The 21,626-nt window shown below is 43.3% G+C and overlaps 1 protein-coding gene across 1 annotated transcript; it reads right to left on the bottom strand.

The window, feature by feature from the left end:
* Positions 1-1,742: 1,742 nt before the first annotated feature.
* On the bottom strand, positions 1,743-5,186 carry LOC113015266 (uncharacterized). Its single transcript, XM_026157214.1, has 2 exons — positions 2,606-5,186; positions 1,743-1,979 (listed from the first exon to the last, which is right to left on the bottom strand). Exon 1 carries the CDS (start codon positions 5,184-5,186, stop codon positions 2,874-2,876), a length of 2,313 nt encoding a protein of 770 aa, XP_026012999.1. The 3' UTR covers positions 1,743-1,979; positions 2,606-2,873.
* Between the last annotated feature and the right edge of the window lie 16,440 nt (positions 5,187-21,626).

Genomic DNA, 21,626 nt, shown 5'->3' with positions numbered 1-21,626 from the left:
TTTTAATTATCTATCTATCACTTAACTCTTTTGGTGCACACAAATGCACTTCTGGAAGAACAGTCAAAAATTCCCATAAACACACTCCTAAAGCTTCTTTCTAAGACTTCCCAGAACATTTGAAGCTATTATAGCTAGAAAGGGGTGGAGTCCGCATATTAAATTAATGTCACTCAAGTTTGTAAGCATGAGAAAGCGGATGATTTGGAAATACAGAGTAGGATGTATGAGATAAGTGAATGAATATATGTCATCTCTGTTGTAGCTTATTTCTTAAGACAAAAAAACAAAAGTAATCAGAATAATTTTCTAATCTGTCATCACAAATGTAAAGATCTGAGTGGACTAAGATAACTAAAAATGCTTGATTGGGGGAATTAGTGTGCTTGAACATGCCAAATTGACACCTTTTAAATGGTTTTAGATTTATTTTTGCTTCTGCAGGTCAACCCAGTGTCTGAGATTTCAAAAAATGGAAACATGGCATGGACACCCATAAACAAATATACAGCATTTGTTCAAAAACCAAGCTTTTTAAAAGGTAAAACACAAAGTCTTATTAGTGATCAGAGAAAAGGGGCGCTGTATAAACAACCTATAACCAGATGCTTTTAAGAATGTAATAAACTTCATTCATTTTGGGTGTTTGAGCTCGATGCAAGCACAGACATCAGAACTGAAAGAAACAACGTCAAAAGTCAGGACTATCTATATGTCTGCAGTATATATCTGTATACTACAAAATACCACAAGATTTTGATCCACCATACAATACCATCAGATGCAGATGCTTGCTCTGCTTTTCAGCATGACATATTACTAATCCAGTAAAAGCTTACCTTAATGGAAAACATCCATAGTTTAACACTATCAGATTTATCCCCCCAGAGCCTTAACTTTATTGAGGCAATGTGTCATCATCTTGACAAGGAACAGAATAAAAGGCAGCCAAAATTCAAAAAGAGAGAGATTACTCAAGAAATTACAAGAAAGCATGCCAAAGAGAGTTCAGGCTGTGTTGAAGAATAAAGGTGGTCATACCAAATTAACTTTCAAGCTCAATAGAAATGTACAATTGTTTCATATGTTTCATGTTTCAGCACGTTGCTGTACCTATTTCCCCTTTTCTGAGCAAAACCCAAAGAAATGGCTGATGACTAATACTTTTTGCACATGACTATATACACTGGTGATTGATTATGTATAATAAACAGGTAAGGAACGAGGGACGGGTGAAAGTAATCAGAGTGAAAACTCATGTGAAAAACATCAAACTCAAACAGGTAATAACCCAAAAGACAAGTGAGTAACACCAAGACATGAAGACAACAAGGGAGTGCACAATCACAGTACTTCAGTAAAATCTAGCACCAACTATAGCAACAATTTACTCACATTTTTAGGCCTAGAAAGAGCCACTGCTTATCATTTCTTTTTAACCTCTTAGATAAAGTCTTAAATTAGACTTAAGTTTGGAAGATTTGTAAGGAGGTGAGGGATGGGTATTTCCTTTAAGGCCTAATGTCCTTAAGGAATAAATCGGGCAGTTGCTGGATTCAAAATGTAAAAGTGTGCTTATCGAGCTGATGCTGTCCTGCTTGTAATGGACCAAACATCCTAAGTTCTTTCACCTAAACAGTGAGTGAGAGGTGCTCTCTGTGTGTAGCATATGGAAAGGATGGCACAGGTGATGGCTTTCTCTGCTGTTCTGATGACTCAAAAAGATTGCTTCTCAGCCTGAGTGTAGTGGAGATATCAAAGATAGGCACGGCTGTGGCACTGATTCAGTCTTTGAGCACTACGGTCACCCCGGTGTGTCGGCCAGAACACCACTTGAGGCCAAATTGCCCAGAGCACGAAAGAAGGAGAGAGCTTGAGGTTCCGTTTGAGGCACTTTATTGTCACCGCTTAATTTCTGGGGCTGTAACACAGCGGGTGTACATAAGTGTGTGTCTGGGTGTGTGTGTGTGTGTGGTTTCCTACAAAGGAAATAAACAAGGGAAATAACAATAAATAAAGAGAATGGAAAAGTCAAATACTCAAATATAAACATAATACAACATAGTTAGCATAATCAAATATAAAGATCAGAAAAATATAATACACTTCAAACTGCTCACACTATGCAACTAAATAGCATTAGTGCGAGGTTAAGCAACCGTCAGTACATGTGAACTACTTCCGGTAGTTATACAAAATAAAAGCGTCCCCCATTATATTCCGCTATAATGCTCTTATTGTGAAGGGCAAGCGGGACGCCATACTTCCGGTTATACTACGTTTGCTATTTTATTAATCCACGTACCTAATTGTTCGCTACAAACTCCGCTACTTCAAAGTAAACAATCACAAGCATCACATACAACATATAGAGAAGGTCTGATAACACAGGAATGACATTATGGACATACGAGCGACCGTACATGCGTCAACAAGCTAAACCGGGGCCAAGCTAACAACATAAGTTAGCATATGAAATGAGGGTGAACTCACGCGTTGCATGCGTGGCCTACCGCTCCAACTATGGACTACATTAGCTCCTAAATGGTAACATACTACAGTACTGACACAACAAAGGCAAAATACGACACAGGTTACTACTTACTTGTCATTTACGCACACCTAACATGCCCCAGGAATCAGTGCACCCCCTCCGGACCAACACTGCTCAGCCGCCATTAAACTGCCCACCTTACTAACCGGATGATGTCACTAGAAGGTGGGCTGGCCCAAACTGACAGAAGATGGAACATTACATGAACTTATATAAACTTATAAACACCAGTAAAACTATTATATGAACTTTGGGGCCTTTTATACAGCCGCCCCCAAATGTATGTAAGACATTTGCTCATCAATAAGGCAACAAAGTTCTAGGGTTGTGGTGAGTTCGACGCAGAGCTGTCCTCATCTTCTCCAGAGGGCAGCGCAGGGAGGACAACCAGTCTGGCAACTGGCCGAGTGTAGACTCTCTCCTTCACCTTCACGTCAGCTGACCTGATGTGTCCATCAGGGCTAGGATGAGTTTTAATCACCCTCCCCACCGGCCAGAGAGCCCTGGGAAGCTGTGGATCAGCGATCATCACCACAGAGTCCTCAGCCAAATCAGCTGCCGTTGTTTGCCACTTCTGGCGAGTCTGCAGACTGGGAATGTACTGACGAATGAAACGTGACCAGAAATGGTCAGCCAAAACCTGGGAGTGCTTCCAGCGACGGCGACTGAGGAGCTCACTCTCTGGGTATACTACCTGAGGTAGCGATCCATCCGGCCGCCCCATCAGAAGAACATTAGGAGTCACCGGATCTGCATCTCTGGCATCGGAAGACACATACCCCAGGGGCTTACTATTGAGTATCCCTTCCACTTCGGTGAGTACAGTGCGAAGCACTTCTTCTGGAACTGACTGAGCACCAACGGTGGCATAGAGGGCATACTTAACCGACCGGATCTCCCTTTCCCATGCTCCCCCAAAGTGTGGGGCACCTGGAGGATTAAAGCGGAAGCTGATCCTCTGGGGTGCTAGAAGCTGTTGTAGTTCCGGGGCCATCTTCAGAAAGGTCTCACGCAGCTCCCTCTCACCTCCCCTGAAGTTGGTCCCCTGGTCTGAAAACAACTCGGCAGGTGTTCCTCTACGGGCGACAAATCGCCGAAGAGCCATCAGGAATGCATCTGCATCAATGGTGTTAAGAACATCCAAGTGGACTGCCCTGGTGGTGAGGCACTTGAATATGATTCCCCATCTCTTCTCAATACGCCGACCAACCTTGACCTCAAACGGCCCGAAGCAGTCCATTCCCGTAGAGTAGAAAGCCGGTTTATATAGACGTAGCCGGGCTGCTGGCAGGTCTGCCATCCTTGGCACTGTAGGTCTAGCTCTCCACCTTTGACAATCAGCACAGAGGTGTTGGTAGCGCCGGACAGCTTCACGCCCTCGCAGAATCCAGTAGGAGCGCCGAAGTTCTGCGAACACCCGCTCCGGGCCAGGATGATGGAGGCGGCGATCAAAGTCTTGGATCAGGAGTTTGGTCACTGGGTGGCTTGGGTCTAAGATAATCGGATGGAGTGTCTCCAGAGCCAAATCTTCAGATCGACGAAGTCGTCCTCCAACACAAATGAGCTGTCTGGTCTCATCCACTTCGGGTGACAGAGAGAGAAGACGACTGCTCCTGGGAACTGGCTTACCGACTTTCAACAGGTTGTACTCCTCCAGGAAACTATCCATCTGGGCCCTCTGTAGGATCAGCCTCTCCGCCTTGCGATAGTCCTCAACAGTGGGATGACCATCTGGTTGGGCCGCCCCATGTAGCTCCCGCGCTGTAACCTCTAACATCTCACTCCAGGTTTTGTAGCGGCTCAAATCTGAAGTTGGCTGACCTGACGGAGTAGTTGCTGTGGTCCCACAGAACACAGCTTTGCGCAGCTCCGAGGCATCTCCTGCTTGGTCAACCGTGAGATCCTCTGGCCAGGAGTCTGGACTGCGCAGGAGAAAGGATGGTCCTTGGCTCCATCTATTTGGTACAGTGAGCTCCTTCAACTTCTTCCCACGTGTCACATCGTCGGCTGGATTCCTTCCAGAGTCGACGTATCTCCAGGAGTGCCTGTCTGTCAGCTCTTGTATCTCGGCTACACGAGTGCCCACGAAGACCTTAAATCGGCAGGATTCAGACCTCAGCCATGTCAGCACTGTTGTAGAATCGGACCATAGGACCGTCTGGTCGATTCTAAGGGTGAGCTCCCTTTCCAGCACTTGTGAGAGCTGTGCCCCAGTGAGTGCAGCACAGAGCTCCAATCGGGGCATGGAGTGGAACCGCTTAGGGGCAACCCTGGAACGGGCCACCAAGAATGACAGATGCACTTCACCATTTCTGCCAGTGGTCCGGAGGTAAGCTACTGAGCCATAAGCTTCTTCAGAGGCATCACAAAATATGTGCACCTCTCTCTGACAGCTGAAGGGGTCCACTTCCTTAGGCACATATGGTCGGGGAAGAGTAATTTCAGGTAGAAATTGCAGCTCTTCCTCCCAGGCTGTCCACTGCTGCATAAGCTCCTGAGGTAGGTGTGGGTCATCCCAACCCCTTTGCTTGTCCCAAAGATGGCGGATGATTACCTTCGCTCTGGTTGTGTAGGGTAAGATGAACCCTAGGGGGTCGTACTGGCTGGCCAAGACCTTGTAGATATTGCGCATCGTGGGGACTGCATATGGAACTTGACGATGCTTGTAGCCTAGGACATCTGTGTGGAATAGCCAGCTCAATCCCAGGGTAGATTCTGGGGTATCTACCTTGTTCTGGGCCAGCCATAGTTCCACACTAGCGGAGCAGCTCTCTTGTGGTAAGTGACTGATGACGTCACGTTCATTGCTGGCCCACTGACGTAGGTCGAACCTGCTGAGGCTAGGATGGCCCGTAACCTGTCGACAAGTTTCCTTGCCTCTTCCACGGTGGGGAAACTCTGAAGGCAGTTGTCCACATAAAAACACCTTTCGACCGAGAGTCTCGTGTCATCATCTGGCTGGCTGTTATCCATGACATGACGCTGCAGGGCAAATGTGGCACAGCAGGGGCTACACGTGGTTCCGAACGGGAGCACCCGCCACTCGTAGACTGCTGGAGGGCTCTCGTCGCTGATGTCTCGCCAGACGAATCTGAGCAGGGCACGATCTTCTGGTAAGAGATGAACCTGGTGGAACATGCCTTTAATGTCCCCACTCACTGCAACTGCATGCTCTCTGAAGCGCAATAGGACTCCCAGAAGCGACGCACCTAAGGTGGGCCCAGGCAGCAGGTAGTCGTTCAAGTTCTGTCCTCTGTACTGAAATGAGCAGTTGAAAACCAATCGGTTCTTGCCATTATGGCTCACCATGTGATGAGGGATGTACCACGCCTCCTGACCTTCTGTCACAGGTGTCCCAGAGCCACACTTAATGATGGAGCCAGCCTTGAAAAACTTCTCCATCTCCACTTTGTAGGCCTCAGCTCGTTCTGGGTCTTTGGCCAGCCTTCTCTCTACACCCCGTAGACTTGGCATGACGGCGTCTTTAGTTGCCTGCAGTAGAGGCATCCCCTTCCGGCGAAGCAGTGGGGTGGCATAGCGACGTATGCCTTCAACCTCTATTCGGACAGTTCTGGTCTCCAGAATGCATATGGCCTCTTGGTCTTGCCTTGAACGAGTAACAAGCTTCTCGTTTCGGAATGGAACGATGTCGACCTGCCACAGTTTCTCCACATGTTTCATTAACTCACTGACCTGAGGTGCAACAGAAGTCAGCAAGCACTGCTGCGGTTGGGTAAGCTGGCCAACTATACTTGCTGGCCCTTGTAGCGCCCAACCTAGCCTGGTACGAATAGCAGCAGGCCCTCCTGGAGGTCCCAGCCTGACTGGTTCAACGGGGGTAACCAGATGGGGATGGTCACTGCCAATGAGTAGCAAAGGTTTCACATTTAACAAGGTGTGGATCGGAAGACCAATCAGGTGCTTGTACCTTTCCCTGAGTTGCTCCATGGGATAAGTGTGGCCTGCAAGTCCGATGCGTGCAGCAGTGAAGGCCCCAGCAATCTTGAACCTGGTCCTGGGCCTTGATGGAGAAGAAACAGAGAACGACACTGACTCACCTCTGAGAGTCTGCACGTCCTGCCTAATCGTGCGCAGTGGGACGTCCTCTGCGATCCCTTGCATGCCTAACTTCTCGGCAGCCTCCGGCAGAAGCATTGTCCTCTCTGACCCGTCATCCAGTACAGCATAAGTGCTGATTGTTCGCTTGCCATAATGAATGCAGACTTTGACAATCTTTAGAAGGACTTTGCAGCCTTCAGTGGTTCTGTCTAGATACAGGACGTCGGTTGCTGCCTTCGAGTCACCGCTCACCACCGCTGTTGTTAGCGACCCTTTAGGTGTTCTAACATTGACATCATGCAGTACCTGCAGGTGCTTCCCTTGGCAGAGGCTGCAAGTCTTCCTCAGATTGCACTGGGCTGCCTGGTGTGACCGTGCGCAGCGCCAGCACCTCTTGTTACTCTTTATCCACTCTGTTAGCTGGTCCTTTGTCAACTTGGATACCATTGTGCACTGACTGAGATAGTGCTCTTCCGTGTTACAGAATGGACAGTATGGCTTGTTCTTGCTGGCCACACCACCTGGCCTCAAAGCCTGTGGGTTCGTCATTACCTCCTTTGCACCATGAAGGACTGTGATGGATCTCTTACCCTGGCGCACCTCAGGCCTGGGCCACTGTTTCTCCTTTGTCCCTTTCACTGCTAGCTGCCCTTCAGAGTCTTGGCACCAGGACTCATACTTAAGCCACCCTGCGAGATCTGCCAAGGTATGCATCCTCACACCTTGTTGGAACATGCAGCGGCGGAACTCCGCTCTCTGCTCGGGGGGTAGTTTACTAAGCAGACGAGAAACATGTGAACCACAGTGTAGTTCCACTTCTCCTTCTGGGCCTAGTGTCCTTAACATCCCCACCAGTGACTGTATCTGGAGGGCAAATCTCTCAAATGCCGAGACGTCTCCACGTCTGATGTCAGGTGAGTCCATCATCGCAGCAATACGCCTCAGCACTATCTGATGTGGTTGGCCGAATTTGTCATTGAGGGCCTCCATCGTATCAGTGAAGGGTGTGGCAGAGTTGAGGTAAGCATCGGCTATTAATCTGGCCTCCTCTAAGTGCAGGTGATCAACCAACACTTGATACTTGAACAGCTCAGTCGTGTCCTCAGGTAGAAGATTCCCCAATGCCATCTTAAGCCTAGCAAACTCACTAGGGTCTCGACTGGAGAAGTTGGGGATTGTTGGGCGGGGACCACGGTAAACTGTCTCTGAGGTGATAGGAGTCCTGCCCGGATTCGGTCTGTCCGGCAGTGGCTGTGGAGAGGACAGATTGAACTGCTGCTCAGGGGATGCTGGATTACAGCCATGCTCAGTCTTACTGTCCCCATAGGCGGCGCGCGGATGCTTGGACCCACCCAGTGGGAAACTGCCTGGGCGAGGTGGGAGATGAACCGGCTTGAACCAGGGAGGTGGATTATGGGAGGCTTTATCTGGAAACCTGAGAGCTGGTGGAGGATCTGATGACAGACTCTGTCCTGGGTGGTCCACGACCATATTAGCAGGTGGGATTGCCATTGCCTCTGTCTTAATGGCTGGAAACATACATGCATCTTGGCGATGGGGGTTCAACACTGGTGGGTCACTAGGCAGTGGCGCTTCCTCAATTGGATCTGGCCACGGTGGTGGGGCAGGCCAGTCATCATCCTCCTCAATCTCTGGTGCATCACCCGGTAGCGGTGACTGCATTGACTTACTGGTTTGGAGAGAAGATGGGCCCTGCATGCTCTGGACAGCTTCCACTAACTGTCTCGTTTCTGCCCGCAGTGCCTTGAGTTCGACCAGATCTGATGACATACGTTGCTGGCTCTGCTGGATGAGGTGGCGCTCCTGACGGATATCCTCTAACTCTGCACTTACTTCCTTATTTGGATGTGTATAGGGGAGCACGAAGGGTAGAGGAGTAGAGTGATCATAGGCTTGTTCCCCATGCCATCTCTCCGGATACAGCTGGGGGGCTAGCTGATTCTCCTGAATGTGCTGTTGGCTCTGAGCTCCATAGCGCGAGGCCGTCTCATGGAGAATAGCATCCCGCCTCCACTGAGGGCTGGCTAGGTTGCAGCTAAAGGGGGAAGCGAGGGAGGTCATCCTGGCCTTGTCCTCTTGGTGTCTGAGCTCTACATGCTCTCTATATGCATGGCTAATGTAGCCTGGGTACTCCACCTCATAATCTGCGTAGTGCACAGGTGGGCGAGCATGTCGTTTGGGGCGTGCGCCACGAGCCTCGTACTCTGGGCCTGGTTCCATCTCTGAGGCGAACCTAGTGCATCCGGCTCGAAGGACCAATTAATGTCGTGGAGATATCAAAGATAGGCACGGCTGTGGCACTGATTCAGTCTTTGAGCACTACGGTCACCCCGGTGTGTCGGCCAGAACACCACTTGAGGCCAAATTGCCCAGAGCACGAAAGAAGGAGAGAGCTTGAGGTTCCGTTTGAGGCACTTTATTGTCACCGCTTAATTTCTGGGGCTGTAACACAGCGGGTGTACATAAGTGTGTGTCTGGGTGTGTGTGTGTGTGTGGTTTCCTACAAAGGAAATAAACAAGGGAAATAACAATAAATAAAGAGAATGGAAAAGTCAAATACTCAAATATAAACATAATACAACATAGTTAGCATAATCAAATATAAAGATCAGAAAAATATAATACACTTCAAACTGCTCACACTATGCAACTAAATAGCATTAGTGCGAGGTTAAGCAACCGTCAGTACATGTGAACTACTTCCGGTAGTTATACAAAATAAAAGCGTCCCCCATTATATTCCGCTATAATGCTCTTATTGTGAAGGGCAAGCGGGACGCCATACTTCCGGTTATACTACGTTTGCTATTTTATTAATCCACGTACCTAATTGTTCGCTACAAACTCCGCTACTTCAAAGTAAACAATCACAAGCATCACATACAACATATAGAGAAGGTCTGATAACACAGGAATGACATTATGGACATACGAGCGACCGTACATGCGTCAACAAGCTAAACCGGGGCCAAGCTAACAACATAAGTTAGCATATGAAATGAGGGTGAACTCACGCGTTGCATGCGTGGCCTACCGCTCCAACTATGGACTACATTAGCTCCTAAATGGTAACATACTACAGTACTGACACAACAAAGGCAAAATACGACACAGGTCACTACTTACTTGTCATTTACGCACACCTAACATGCCCCAGGAATCAGTGCACCCCCTCCGGACCAACACTGCTCAGCCGCCATTAAACTGCCCACCTTACTAACCGGATGATGTCACTAGAAGGTGGGCTGGCCCAAACTGACAGAAGATGGAACATTACATGAACTTGTATAAACTTATAAACACCAGTAAAACTATTATATGAACTTTGGGGCCTTTTATACACTGAGTGATGATTTTGTTTGCCAGCCTCCCTTCTCTGTTATCTGTCTGAGAAAATACAAAGATAAAGTTAGAAGTGGGTCTCCCCACACAAAGGTCCACCAGCTTCCCAAAGAGTTGCATTGGCCAAATGAGGCTGAAGACAGATCTACTTATTTTAAATGTCTGTTATTACTGTGTGAAAAAACAAGTAGAAAATTCTAACCTTTTATTAAACCAACAATAAAAAAAATCAACACATTTTCTTCCTTACTTTGGCGTATGAGATCCCATCCATGGGATATGTGTTTGTCAGTAAGAAGACTATAACACTGATCTTCTGTATAGATCAGTGTATCTGTATCTTCTAGTTTGAAATCTTCACATTTTTCAAAGTAACTAGTGGGCAGGATTGGCCCTGTGTGCTACTGACATACCTGGTAAAGGACTTAAAGGTGGTGGACTCTAATCACTCATTCTAGGCTATATCAATTATAAAACATTTTATTATTCTGAAAATGACACATAGAAATTTTAGTTTTATCAGATGTTTACTCAAACTACAGAAAATATGTCTTTCGAAGTTGGAGGCTTTCATTCTGAGATTCTCATTCTGAAGGGGAAGTCAACAATCTCCCGAGGACCTTCATCTTTGCTTTGGAACATTTATGCACCACAGACAGAAAAACTAATAGTGGATTTAGACTCAGAGGAGAGAAAATTGCATATTCTGATGATCAGGAGATTTGTGTGGCTGTGCTGATTTTTTTTTTTTTAATCACTGTAAGACACAAAATAATCACTGCTTATTTCATGTTGCCACAGCGGTGAGGATATGAGACATGGGCTTTAAAAAATGAATCCCATCATGAATGGATAATGAATTTGGAACAGGTTTTGCTTGTGTACAGAGACTTGTTTTGAGCTGTTGCCTTATGATCAGCAACTTAAATTAAATTAATCTGAAGTAGAAAAGTGAGCACTGACATAGTTATAACAGAGAAGATGTTGAGGAAATTCTAACTGCTCTCACCTGGGTTGTGTCTTTTATTACTGTTAAAATCATGTTTTTCAGAGCTTCTGCTAGTCACCTGATATATGATGTGTCATGCACTCCTCTGCAATGCAGTTGGAGAGTTCAAAGTTAGCATAAAATCTTCAAAGGGAGTTTAATTTAATCACAGAAATGTTAGTTTAGTATTATAAAGCACACAAACTCTTAGATCTTGGACCTTGATCTTTGTTCGGGTAGTATATAGTAGCTATGATTAGGTTTGTAAAATATTAATCTCAAGCTTCAAGTCTAATACATTTATTTTTTCTGCCTTATGACAAATGTAACGATAATTTAACAACACTCATTTTTCACTTTTTCAGAAAACTAAAACATCACTACTTCTATGTGTACTTGGGCATAATGGAGGCGGAGTAAACTGCATCCGTTCTCCCTGCTCAGCGACTGCTCCCGACGCAAGGGAAACAAATTTTGTCAGGGATACCTATCTTGGCACAACACACCCCTACTGCCCTTCCCATTTTAGAGGGGTTCCCCTTCGAACCACGTGACATATTGTCCATGACAGTCATGTTTTTAGTTATAATTGTAGGGAGCAAAAAAAGAGTGAACCTGAGTTCCTCTACATTGATGTGAATTAGTCATTGCAAATTATCCCAAATGTCTGACAGCAGTGGTTGCTGTCAAGGGTGACAGAACAAACTGTTAGATTGAACTTTTTTCCCTTAAAAATTGAAATTGTCATTAAAAACTGCATTAAATTTCTCGTGTCATTTATGAAAACCTGTTCCCTTGTTTACTGTTTTCAAATTGGCCATTTGTTGAATAATGAGAAGCAGATTTAGGATTCACTGACTGAGCTAAGTCTACAACCAAACTTCCACTATCCATCACAGCCAACAAAACTCCTAGGGCTTATATTGTGTTCCACAAAAGGTTGATAAAAAATAACTCTCTTGCTGTTCTTCAGTAATCACTTGTTAACTTCACTAGAATTTAAATGTACTTAAGTTTATAATATAATAAGTTCAATGGCAATTGCATAACACTCCTTATCATTTGCTAACCATTCAGAGAGGATGAAATAAGTGTTTGCACAGTTGGTGGGGACCTGATTATGATGAGGAGGTGCAGGTTCAACTGTAAATTGCTAACTGCTAACATTTTGTCATTGGCAAGCCATGACCATGATTTACAAAATAAAAAATTATTCAGTATGACCTCAGAAATAGTGAGTGAGCCCATAAACTCATCAGGAATGTGTTTATATAGTCACAAAACCAAGATAGCATTTTTCCCAAAGAGTTACATCCGGCTGGCAGTCTCTCTGCATCCACAGCTATTGCCATCTAGCGGTCTTCAGATAAAATGCAAGTTAAGTCACTTGCCTCATTTTCCTCACCAAAAGCTACGTCTGTCTTTTATATTGACCTTGGCAGAAACAAGTGCTGCATATGATGGGTCAACCTTCAACTTTGCATTTAATTTTGATCATTAAGTACATTTTATTTATTTAATTTATTAGTTGTTGATCAATATATCAGTTGACTTTGAGATTTTGCTCAGGGGAATGTACTGAAAAAAGTATGTGCTGTTAAAATTATTAATTTGTGTGGGGAAAAATAGAAACAAACAAATATTGGGTGATAGATTTTTTTCCATCTACCAGATCAATCCAGTTTTCGATAGTATCAGTAACAATGCTGGTATTGGTATTGGATCGTTACTAGTGTGATAGGATCGATACTTTGTTTCTATCCTCTATGTTCAGTATGTAGCCCACTGGATTAGGTGAAACAACCTTTTTTTGTGAAATGACAAAATTTCCTTTAAACAACCATTGTGATAATATGGATAGAAACATGAATTTTATTTAAACAATATAAGTTGTGCTTTAGAGACAGGAACATTTACACTTCAGGTCTCCAAAAAACTCAATTTCAAAATGCATGAAAAGCTGAAAGGTGTGTTTTTATTGTTTTTATTCATTAACTCATTAAACTCATTGTAGAAACACAGTAATTTAGTGGTCATTAAAATGTGTTCAAAATTTGCAAACTTACGATAATTCATGTCATAAATCATGATAAACTGCTCTCCCCTACATAAGCTGCCTTTATAGGTTAAAAGTAGCAGTACTGGTATTGGTATCGGCAATAATGGTTTTATATGTATTTGGTATCAGAGCAATACCAAAATCTGCAAAATCTGCAGTATTGCACACAACTACTACCAGTTCCCTTGATTCGTGATGCTAAAATTTCATTTCTGTCACTCGAAAGTAGTCCAAAAATAAATGAATAATTAAAATAAAATAAATCCAGCTTTGAAGATATGACCCAGGGCCAGCTTTTAATGAGGATGGAACATGTGTGTGAATCACAGCTGAGCTGACACTGGTACTCTCTGTCCCAAGTTAGGTTTCCCACAGCTCAAGGCTACTGATTCAGTGACAATGATTATTCCGTGAAATCAATTTACTTAGAATCTAGCTTACAGAGATATGTTCAGTAGTCTCCACACACACTACTGACTGTTTTTAGTGAAATGAAATGAATACCCTGTGACACTGGCTTTGGAAATTTTTTGTGGGTTTTTTTTTTTTTCACAGTAGTGTTGTTAAACAATCAGTGTGTTTTCAGTAATGTGTTATATCAGTATTGTTTTAACATATTGCTTTCAATTAAGTTTTGTTTCTGTTTTTTTCAAAATGGGACATCAACAAATCCTTTTCAAGCACCAGAAGACATCAAAATTATATCGAAAAGGTCTGCACCTTACTACACTACTCAGTAGCGGTTTCAGATATGGGTGACACGGACTGTTGCCCGGGGCGGCATCATGGTGGGGGGCGGCATCGCGGGCATCGGTAAAAAAAAAGAAAATTGCTCGTGCTCATGCTGCCCCGACGTCAGCCAGCGCATATTGGGAATGGCATAAGCACCGACCGGTTTTCTGTCGCCCATTTGCTGGGAGTAAGGGTAAGATGGACAAGAAAAGTTCAAAGCCATCAGGTGCTCAGTTTAGAAAAAAGAGAAAAGAAGAGGAGGAGAAACGAGCAAAAGATACAGGTAAGCAGATGTGTCATTGGATAATGGCAGATCATCCTGAAACAATCGGAATCAGAATACTTTATTAATGCCTAAGGAAATTATGTGCGTTACAGTTGCTCCAAGAAGAAATGGTAAAAATAGCATCAGTAACAGACTAAACTCCAAACAATACATTATGCTACAGATTTTAATATTAATTAGTCATTGTCAGTTGTTGATTTGTCCTGTTCTCATTGCATGATAAATTATGATGGCTGTTTGGTAGCCATTTGCATACTATGCATACTCTCTCTCTTCATATATGTGTGTGTGTGTGTGTGTGTACAACAGTTTTATGTTAATGTACAATCCTTAATATGTTTTGTGTGTGTGTGTGTGGGGGGGGGGGGGGGGGGGGGGAGGCGCCAGAGGGAGTGTTCACCCAGGGCGCCAAACAGGCTAGGACCGCCACTAACACTACTACTGCACTGATAGGTGTGAGTAAAAATACGTCACACTTCTGTTTGAGGAAATATGACAAGATTTTGAGAATTTGCACACAAAGATATAAAACAAAGATAAATATTTTGAAAAGCATCAATAACCAAAACATGTATTTATTTAATAATTACAGAAGTATTTAAAAGTAGAAGGGTTCAGTTTTCAGGCCCCTCTTCTGTGGAACCAGCTTCCAGTTTGGATTCGGGAGACAGACACTACACTGTTACAAAAAACATCGTAAAACAACGGTAATCTTCCGGCAGCTGGGGCGCCAAAATACGACCGTGAAATAACAGAAAATAACTGTCCCATAAAAATACGGTTATTTTCAGTAATGAAAATGGAGTTTGTTGCGCTAATTTGACATGGGATTCTGCCTTTTCCAAGTGCTTTTAGACATTAAATTAGGAACATTTTTACGCGATCAAACAATGAAATTACCTATAAACAAGGTCAATGAATGTGGAAATATGAATCATAATACGTAAATGTACAGAAATATACAGTTAACAGTTGGTTTGAATAATAATTGATTGCATGTCCTGGGACAGCCTGACAGAGGCAAGGCTGCCATGTCGCACCATCGGCCCCTCTGGCCATCACTAGTAGGCGGTAGGTGAAGAGTCCTGACCACGGACACAACGACGGAGAGTGTCCGAGCCGGGGCGCGAACCGGCAATCTTCTGCTCACAAGGCGAACTGCCAACTCTTGAGCCACGAACGATCTAACTAGCAGCGATAATAATACTTATGTGATGTAACACAAGCTTATATGGATCACGTTATATACTTTTCCATAGCATTACATTTGAATTCGATCTTTCAAATAACGGACAGATATTTGTGAGATCATGATACATTTGTGAATGTATTTTAACAATCTAAATATGCATATGTACAGACAGATACATTTAATAATCATGATAATTATGTTGTATTACATTACAGTGATTTAACGTTAATTTACATTCAAAATGTGAAGTCAAAGTCTATTTAAGTAACTTTAATGATATTCTAGAAGAACAGAACATTACTGTAAAATGCACAGTAAAATACCTTCATATTAGGGTTTTTTTTTTCCTACGGTCGCAGCGTTACCCGCGACCTTGTTGTTAGTTCACATTCATTGGCCGATGCTTAGCGTCATGTTATTTATATTAATTGCAATTCCTACCTCTACATTTCTTTTTCAAAATATATAATTAGCACAGTGTGTCCGTGCAATGTTTTACATTGTGGCATGCAGAGAAATCTTAACAAAGAAGCTCACAGAGAGAGATTGAGCTTGTTATTTAACCCAAGCTGATAGGAGGAGCTCCTTATTAAAACACTTACCGTGCTACAATGTGCCTCAAGGTTCAACAACAGCACAACAGAAGTCACTCATGGTACAGCACTCTCTCTACAAAACAACAACTGTCAGTGACTCTGCACCACGGCGTAAACACAACATTCAAGATAACAGTTAAAAGTAACGTAACCATAAACAATAGAACAAGAACATCTAAACAGCAGCACATGTCCCAAGGCATGATGGGAGACATTCCTGGATGTATTTTTACAATCTAAATATGCATATGTACAACAAAATATATTTAACAAACAAGTAAATTGTGTTTTATTACATTTACAGTGATGTTATGTTATTTTACATTTGACGTGTCAGATCACAGTCTACTTATGTAAATGTAATGATGTTCTAGAAAAACAGTACACAACTGTAAACTACACAGTAAAATACTTTGACATTACTATTTTTTGGAACAGTGTATCTCTACTTTTAAGATTAGGCTTAAAACTTTCCTTTTTGCTAAAGCATATAGTTAGGGCTGGACCAGGTGACCCTGAATCCTCCCTTAGTTATGCTGCAATAGACCTAGGCTGCCGGGGGATTCCCATGATGCATTGAGTTTTTCCTTTCCAGCCACCTTTCTTACTCACTATGCGTTAATAGACCTCTCTGCACTGAATCATATCTGTTATTAATCTCTGTCTCTCTTCCACAGCATGTCTTTCATCGTTTCTTCCTTTTCTCACCCCAACGAGTTGCAGCAGCGTCTTGAGACAACTGCTGTTGTGCTTTGGCACTATATAAATAAAATTGAATTGAATACAAGATCACAAACTGGCCACCTTGAATCTTTATACCACAACTAACTAATCCATTTAACCAGGATTTATAATGAGGACACTGCAATTTCATCTGGACTGGATAAATATGGCCACATGGTGGTAAAGCACAAAAAAAGTTACCAGGACTAAATAGATTAAGTTACCTAAAGGTAGAATAGTACAAGTACCTGTGGACCAGTGGGAACCAGGATGGAAGGAAGTCAGCTATAGCCAAATCCCTCCAAATAGTATGACAGGTGCTGAGATGCCAGAAGCCAACTCAGTGAGAAGAATAATACCCAAGGTATCAACATGTATGCTATACCAGTCATCAGATGCTCAGCTGGAATAGTAAGGTGGCCACAGATTGATCCCACTGAGGTCCAGACATGAAAACTCATCTTAATGCATCTTGTGTTTCAACCATAGTCCAACCCCCTGATAGTTTAGAAGTTATAAGAAGAGGGAGAAAGGGGAGTCTTAGAGATGTGAACTAGGATGACCGAGCATCAGTTTATACATCAGAAAAATGGCTCCCTGTGATGAACTGCTATGAGAATACTTCAAACAATTAAAGAAGAAGAGGGACAAGAGGAATTATTGTGGAAGAACAAGCCCATGCATTGGATCTATTATCTCTGGTCAGAAGAAGTGTTGGACAAAAAGAAACCTACCAGTTGTTAGAAAAGGCTGGCCAGAGAATAAAGTATGTAATAGCTGGCAAACTATTCCAAGAGTTAGGTACGTTTTCACACCTGTCGTTTGTTCATTTAAGTACAAATCAGTGAATGACTTTGTTAACTTGTAGCAACCTCCAAGCAAACCAAACCGTGCCACTATAAACCATGGGAGAACATTCAGGCTGCTTATTGGTCCCGTCTAGTGTGTGAGTGTAAAGGTTTAATATTGGAAAAAGGTGCTGTGTGCTGACTTACTCGACAGCATGGAAGATATATCCTTGATCCCAGCCACTGCTGCTATTGATGGTACACACATTAACATTAAGGCAGAAGCACACTATTACATTCGAAAGGTGTAGTAGACAATTATATGAAGTTTTGGGAAATAAATGTTAGCCAACTAGGCAAAGTGCATCTTCATACATTTTGCAGTTATAATGAGGCCAGATAACAGTATGTTAACCCCAATGCTAACCCCATGAAATAAAAAATTTGAATAGATGTGACACTGGTCATTCTGGTTGACTTGGACTACCCATAACACCCCTGGCTTATGAAGCCATTTCCAGAATCCAGAAGAGTAACAGTTACACAGCTCAACTTTAATCAGTGGCTGAGTTGGGCTTGGATAACTGTAGAATTAGCTTTGGATGCCTCAAAGGATGATGGAGGTACCTCCTTAAACAAAATGAGGCACATATTACCCCTTCCAGCTGCTAATGTCAATGCCTGCTGTGTACTGCACAATTTTTTGGAGACTCACAATGTTTACTGAACGGTATAGTGAAGAAGCTGATGAAGCTAATGAACTGGACAATGAAAATTTTGAGCAGGCTGGGGAAAAGAGAGCTTATGAGATCTGAAAACTCCTGTGTGCATATTTTTCAAAACCATAGCTTGGTGCTGTAACCACTGAAAAATAAAAGCAGACATGCTTTTTATGAGTTGCTGAGATATGTTATGTGGTCTACAAGCATCAGTCTTTGGGCCACAGGTGACATAGGCTGCCACCATACAGGTGACTGGTGGATACGCCAGGCACTAGGTGTGTGTGTGTGTGTCCCACAGGGATGTCACACAAACGATAACAATAACATTATTCCTTTTTGTACTCTGGGCTGAGACCCAGAGTACTACTAAATAAATAATAAATAATAAATAATTACTATTTATTCTAGCACTGAAATATAGTGTATATACTCAGTAAATACTGGCAAAAAATTTATGTCACATTGAATATCCATTCGCCATCAAGTTCAGCATCTCCTGAAATGGAAACCTTAGCAGTGGTAAACAAATTAATTAACAATGACTCCTAGGGAATTATTTAACAATGAGAGCTGGCTGGTTATTGTACCACATAGACTCATTCAATTATTCAATTTAATTCAATTCAGTTTTATTTATATAGCGCCAAATCACAACAAAAGTCACCTCAAGGCGCTTCATAGATACAGAGAAAAATCCAACAATCATATGACCCCCTATGAGCAACCACTTTGGCGACAGTGGGAAGGAAAAACTCCCTTTTAACAGGAAGAAACCTCTGGCAGAACCAGGCTCAGGGAGGGGCGGGGTCATTTGCTGTGACTGGTTGGGGTGAGAGAAGGAAGACATGCTGTGGAAGAGAGAGGGAGGTTAATAACAGATATGATCATAGCTGGACTGGCCATCGGCAGTGGGCCACTGGCGATTTTTTTTTTTTTATGGGCCGATCGATTTTTTTTTTTTTTTTTTTTTGTGGAAGGGTATAAATAATGAAAGGTGTTGCATTGGCCAATTGGTCATGATTGACTCTGGGCTGGACCAACTACAGTCGAGGAGGTCGGATGCACCCTCCCCCTTGTTTAGCAATCTTATAAACGAACTAAAGAAAATGGAGAACAAAAAAAGGAAAGGAGGTGCAGAAAAAATTAGGGCCAAAAAGAAACAAGCCCTTCAGGCAGACGCTGCCAAATGTGTAAAAATAACTGAATTGTTTGTTTGGCGGTAGCTATGGCATAGCTTCCACAGATTTAGCAACATCAGCAAGTGGTGGAGGCCAGCAGGTGGATAAGGGAAAGGGGAGGCAAGAGGAGGAGAGACCCGAGGCAGAGGTCATAGTGGCAGAGGAACTGAACTTCAGGTAAGAAGTTATGACCTGCTGTCTGTCTGTGTCAGATATAAACCAAGTTCAGTTGTAGTTTGTTTTCGTTATGTTGACTTTTTACAGTCGCTTAGAATAACTGGTACTGCGTACTAGCTAGCATGACGGAGTTTATATACTGCTGGGCGGGTGCTATGAAGTTACTGATAGTAAATTTTATTTTATGCTTAAGGTTAGTTTCTCAAACTCCTCAAAATCTTAACAAATTGTTCCAATCCTTACATGTTGCACCAGGCTGATTTATCATCAAAAGTGGAGAAGTCTGTGACAGAGGAGACAGAAGAGCAGCAGAGAGAGATGGAGCAAGAGAGAGAAATAAAAGAGCAGGAGAGAGAGATGGAGATGGAGAGATGACTTTATGTCATCCATGAGGGATGCATTTGACATATGTTTCACATATTATAGCCCAACAAGTTACTTATAGCAATTTAAAAATGAGCAATCAGTTTTTGGCAGACAATCACTTTTTGGCACAACACCGGCTATTGCAATTAATAATACAACAGCTTCTTGCCATTTTTTGTGTTTCTTTTTATCGCTGTGTAACTGAGTTCAATTGAAAGCCTGCATGCGCTAGTACCTCTTGCCACAAGTTCCCAGAATCCTTTGCGGTTTTACCCCTGAATGACGTCACATTTTTGGTGGGCTGGTCTCTAGTCAAAATGCCCGGGCCGATCTTTTTGTCCCAGTCCAGCCCTGGATATGATTCAATGCAGAGAGGTCTATTAACACATACTGAGTGAGAAAGGTGACTGGAAAGGAAAAACTCAATGCATCATGGGAATCCCCCGGCAGCCTACGTCTATTGCAGCATAACTAAGGGAGGATTCAGGGTCACCTGGTCCAGCCCTAACTATATGCTTTAGCAAAAAGGAAAGTTTTAAGCCTAATCTTAAAAGTAGAGATAGTGTCTGTCTCCCGAATCCAAACTGGAAGCTGGTTCCACAGAAGAGGGGCCTGAAAACTGAAGGCTCTCCCTCCCATTCTACTTTTAAATACTCTAGGAACAACAAGTAAGCCTGCAGAGCGAGAGCGAAGTGCTCTAATAGGGTGATATGGTACTACAAGGTCATTAAGATAAGATGGGGCCTGATTATTTAAGACCTTGTATGTGAGGAGCAGGATTTTGAATTCAATTCTGGATTTAACAGGAAGCCAATGAAGGGAAGCCAAAACAGGAGAAATATGCTCTCTCTTTCTAGTCCCTGTCAGGACTCTTACTGCAGCATTTTGGATTAGCTGAAGGCTTTTCAGTGAGTTTTTAGGACATCCTGATAATAATGAATTACAGCAGTCCAGCCTGGAAGTAATAAATGCATGAACTAGTTTTTCAGCGTCACTCTGAGACAGGATATTTCTAATTTTAGAGATGTTGCGCAAATGGAAGAACACAGTCTTACATATTCGTTAAATATGTGCGTTGAAGGACATATCCTGGTCAAGAATGACTCCAAGGTTCCTCACAGCGTTACTGGAGGCCAAGGTAATGCCATCCAGGGTAAGAGCCTGGTTAGATACCATATTTCTAAGATTTTCAGGGCTGAGTACAATAACCTCAGTTTTATCTGAATTAAGAAGCAGAAAGTTAACGGCCATCCAGGTCTTTATGTCTTTAAGACATTCCTGCAGTAAAATTATCACATGTCATATCTAGTTCTTTAGAAAATGAACAGAGAAATTCTGCACTCAAATTTCCTTTTTACATGCAAAACAGAGATCTCACGTTTAAGGTTGAAGTCTGGCATTGAAAGGAAATCTTAGGAAAGCAAATTAATGTCCAATTGGTGGAGCAGTTTCTGTACTTAAAACACATATTTTTTTCACATTTTGGCATTTTCATAAAAAGAAGATATAACAGGTAAACAGCGATGTCTCATTAGCAGAATATGTGTGAGATACCATTATTAGAAATCTGGTATCTGTGCAAGCCCACGGGGCTGTTCTCTGGCTGCAGCACCACGCCCTCCTGTGTTTTAAATGCACTTTAGAACAACACGCAGCAACACTACACATGAGCAGGAGGAGGGAGGTATGGGGTCTTCACACACCCCCATTCTCTGCTGGCCATTGGGGCGGGGGGGCTGGGAGGAGGTGTTGGCCATCCGATTGGGATCTGGGATGCGGGGCCTCCCTGCTGCTGCGGAGCCAGGGCGGTCTGCTTGCCTCCACCCCGGGGGAAAGGGTGACA

The sequence above is a fragment of the Astatotilapia calliptera genome, chromosome 22 (genome assembly GCF_900246225.1).
Source record: "Astatotilapia calliptera chromosome 22, fAstCal1.2, whole genome shotgun sequence".
Lineage (NCBI taxonomy): Eukaryota > Metazoa > Chordata > Actinopteri > Cichliformes > Cichlidae > Astatotilapia > Astatotilapia calliptera.
This window is presented reverse-complemented; position numbering and strand designations above follow the sequence as displayed.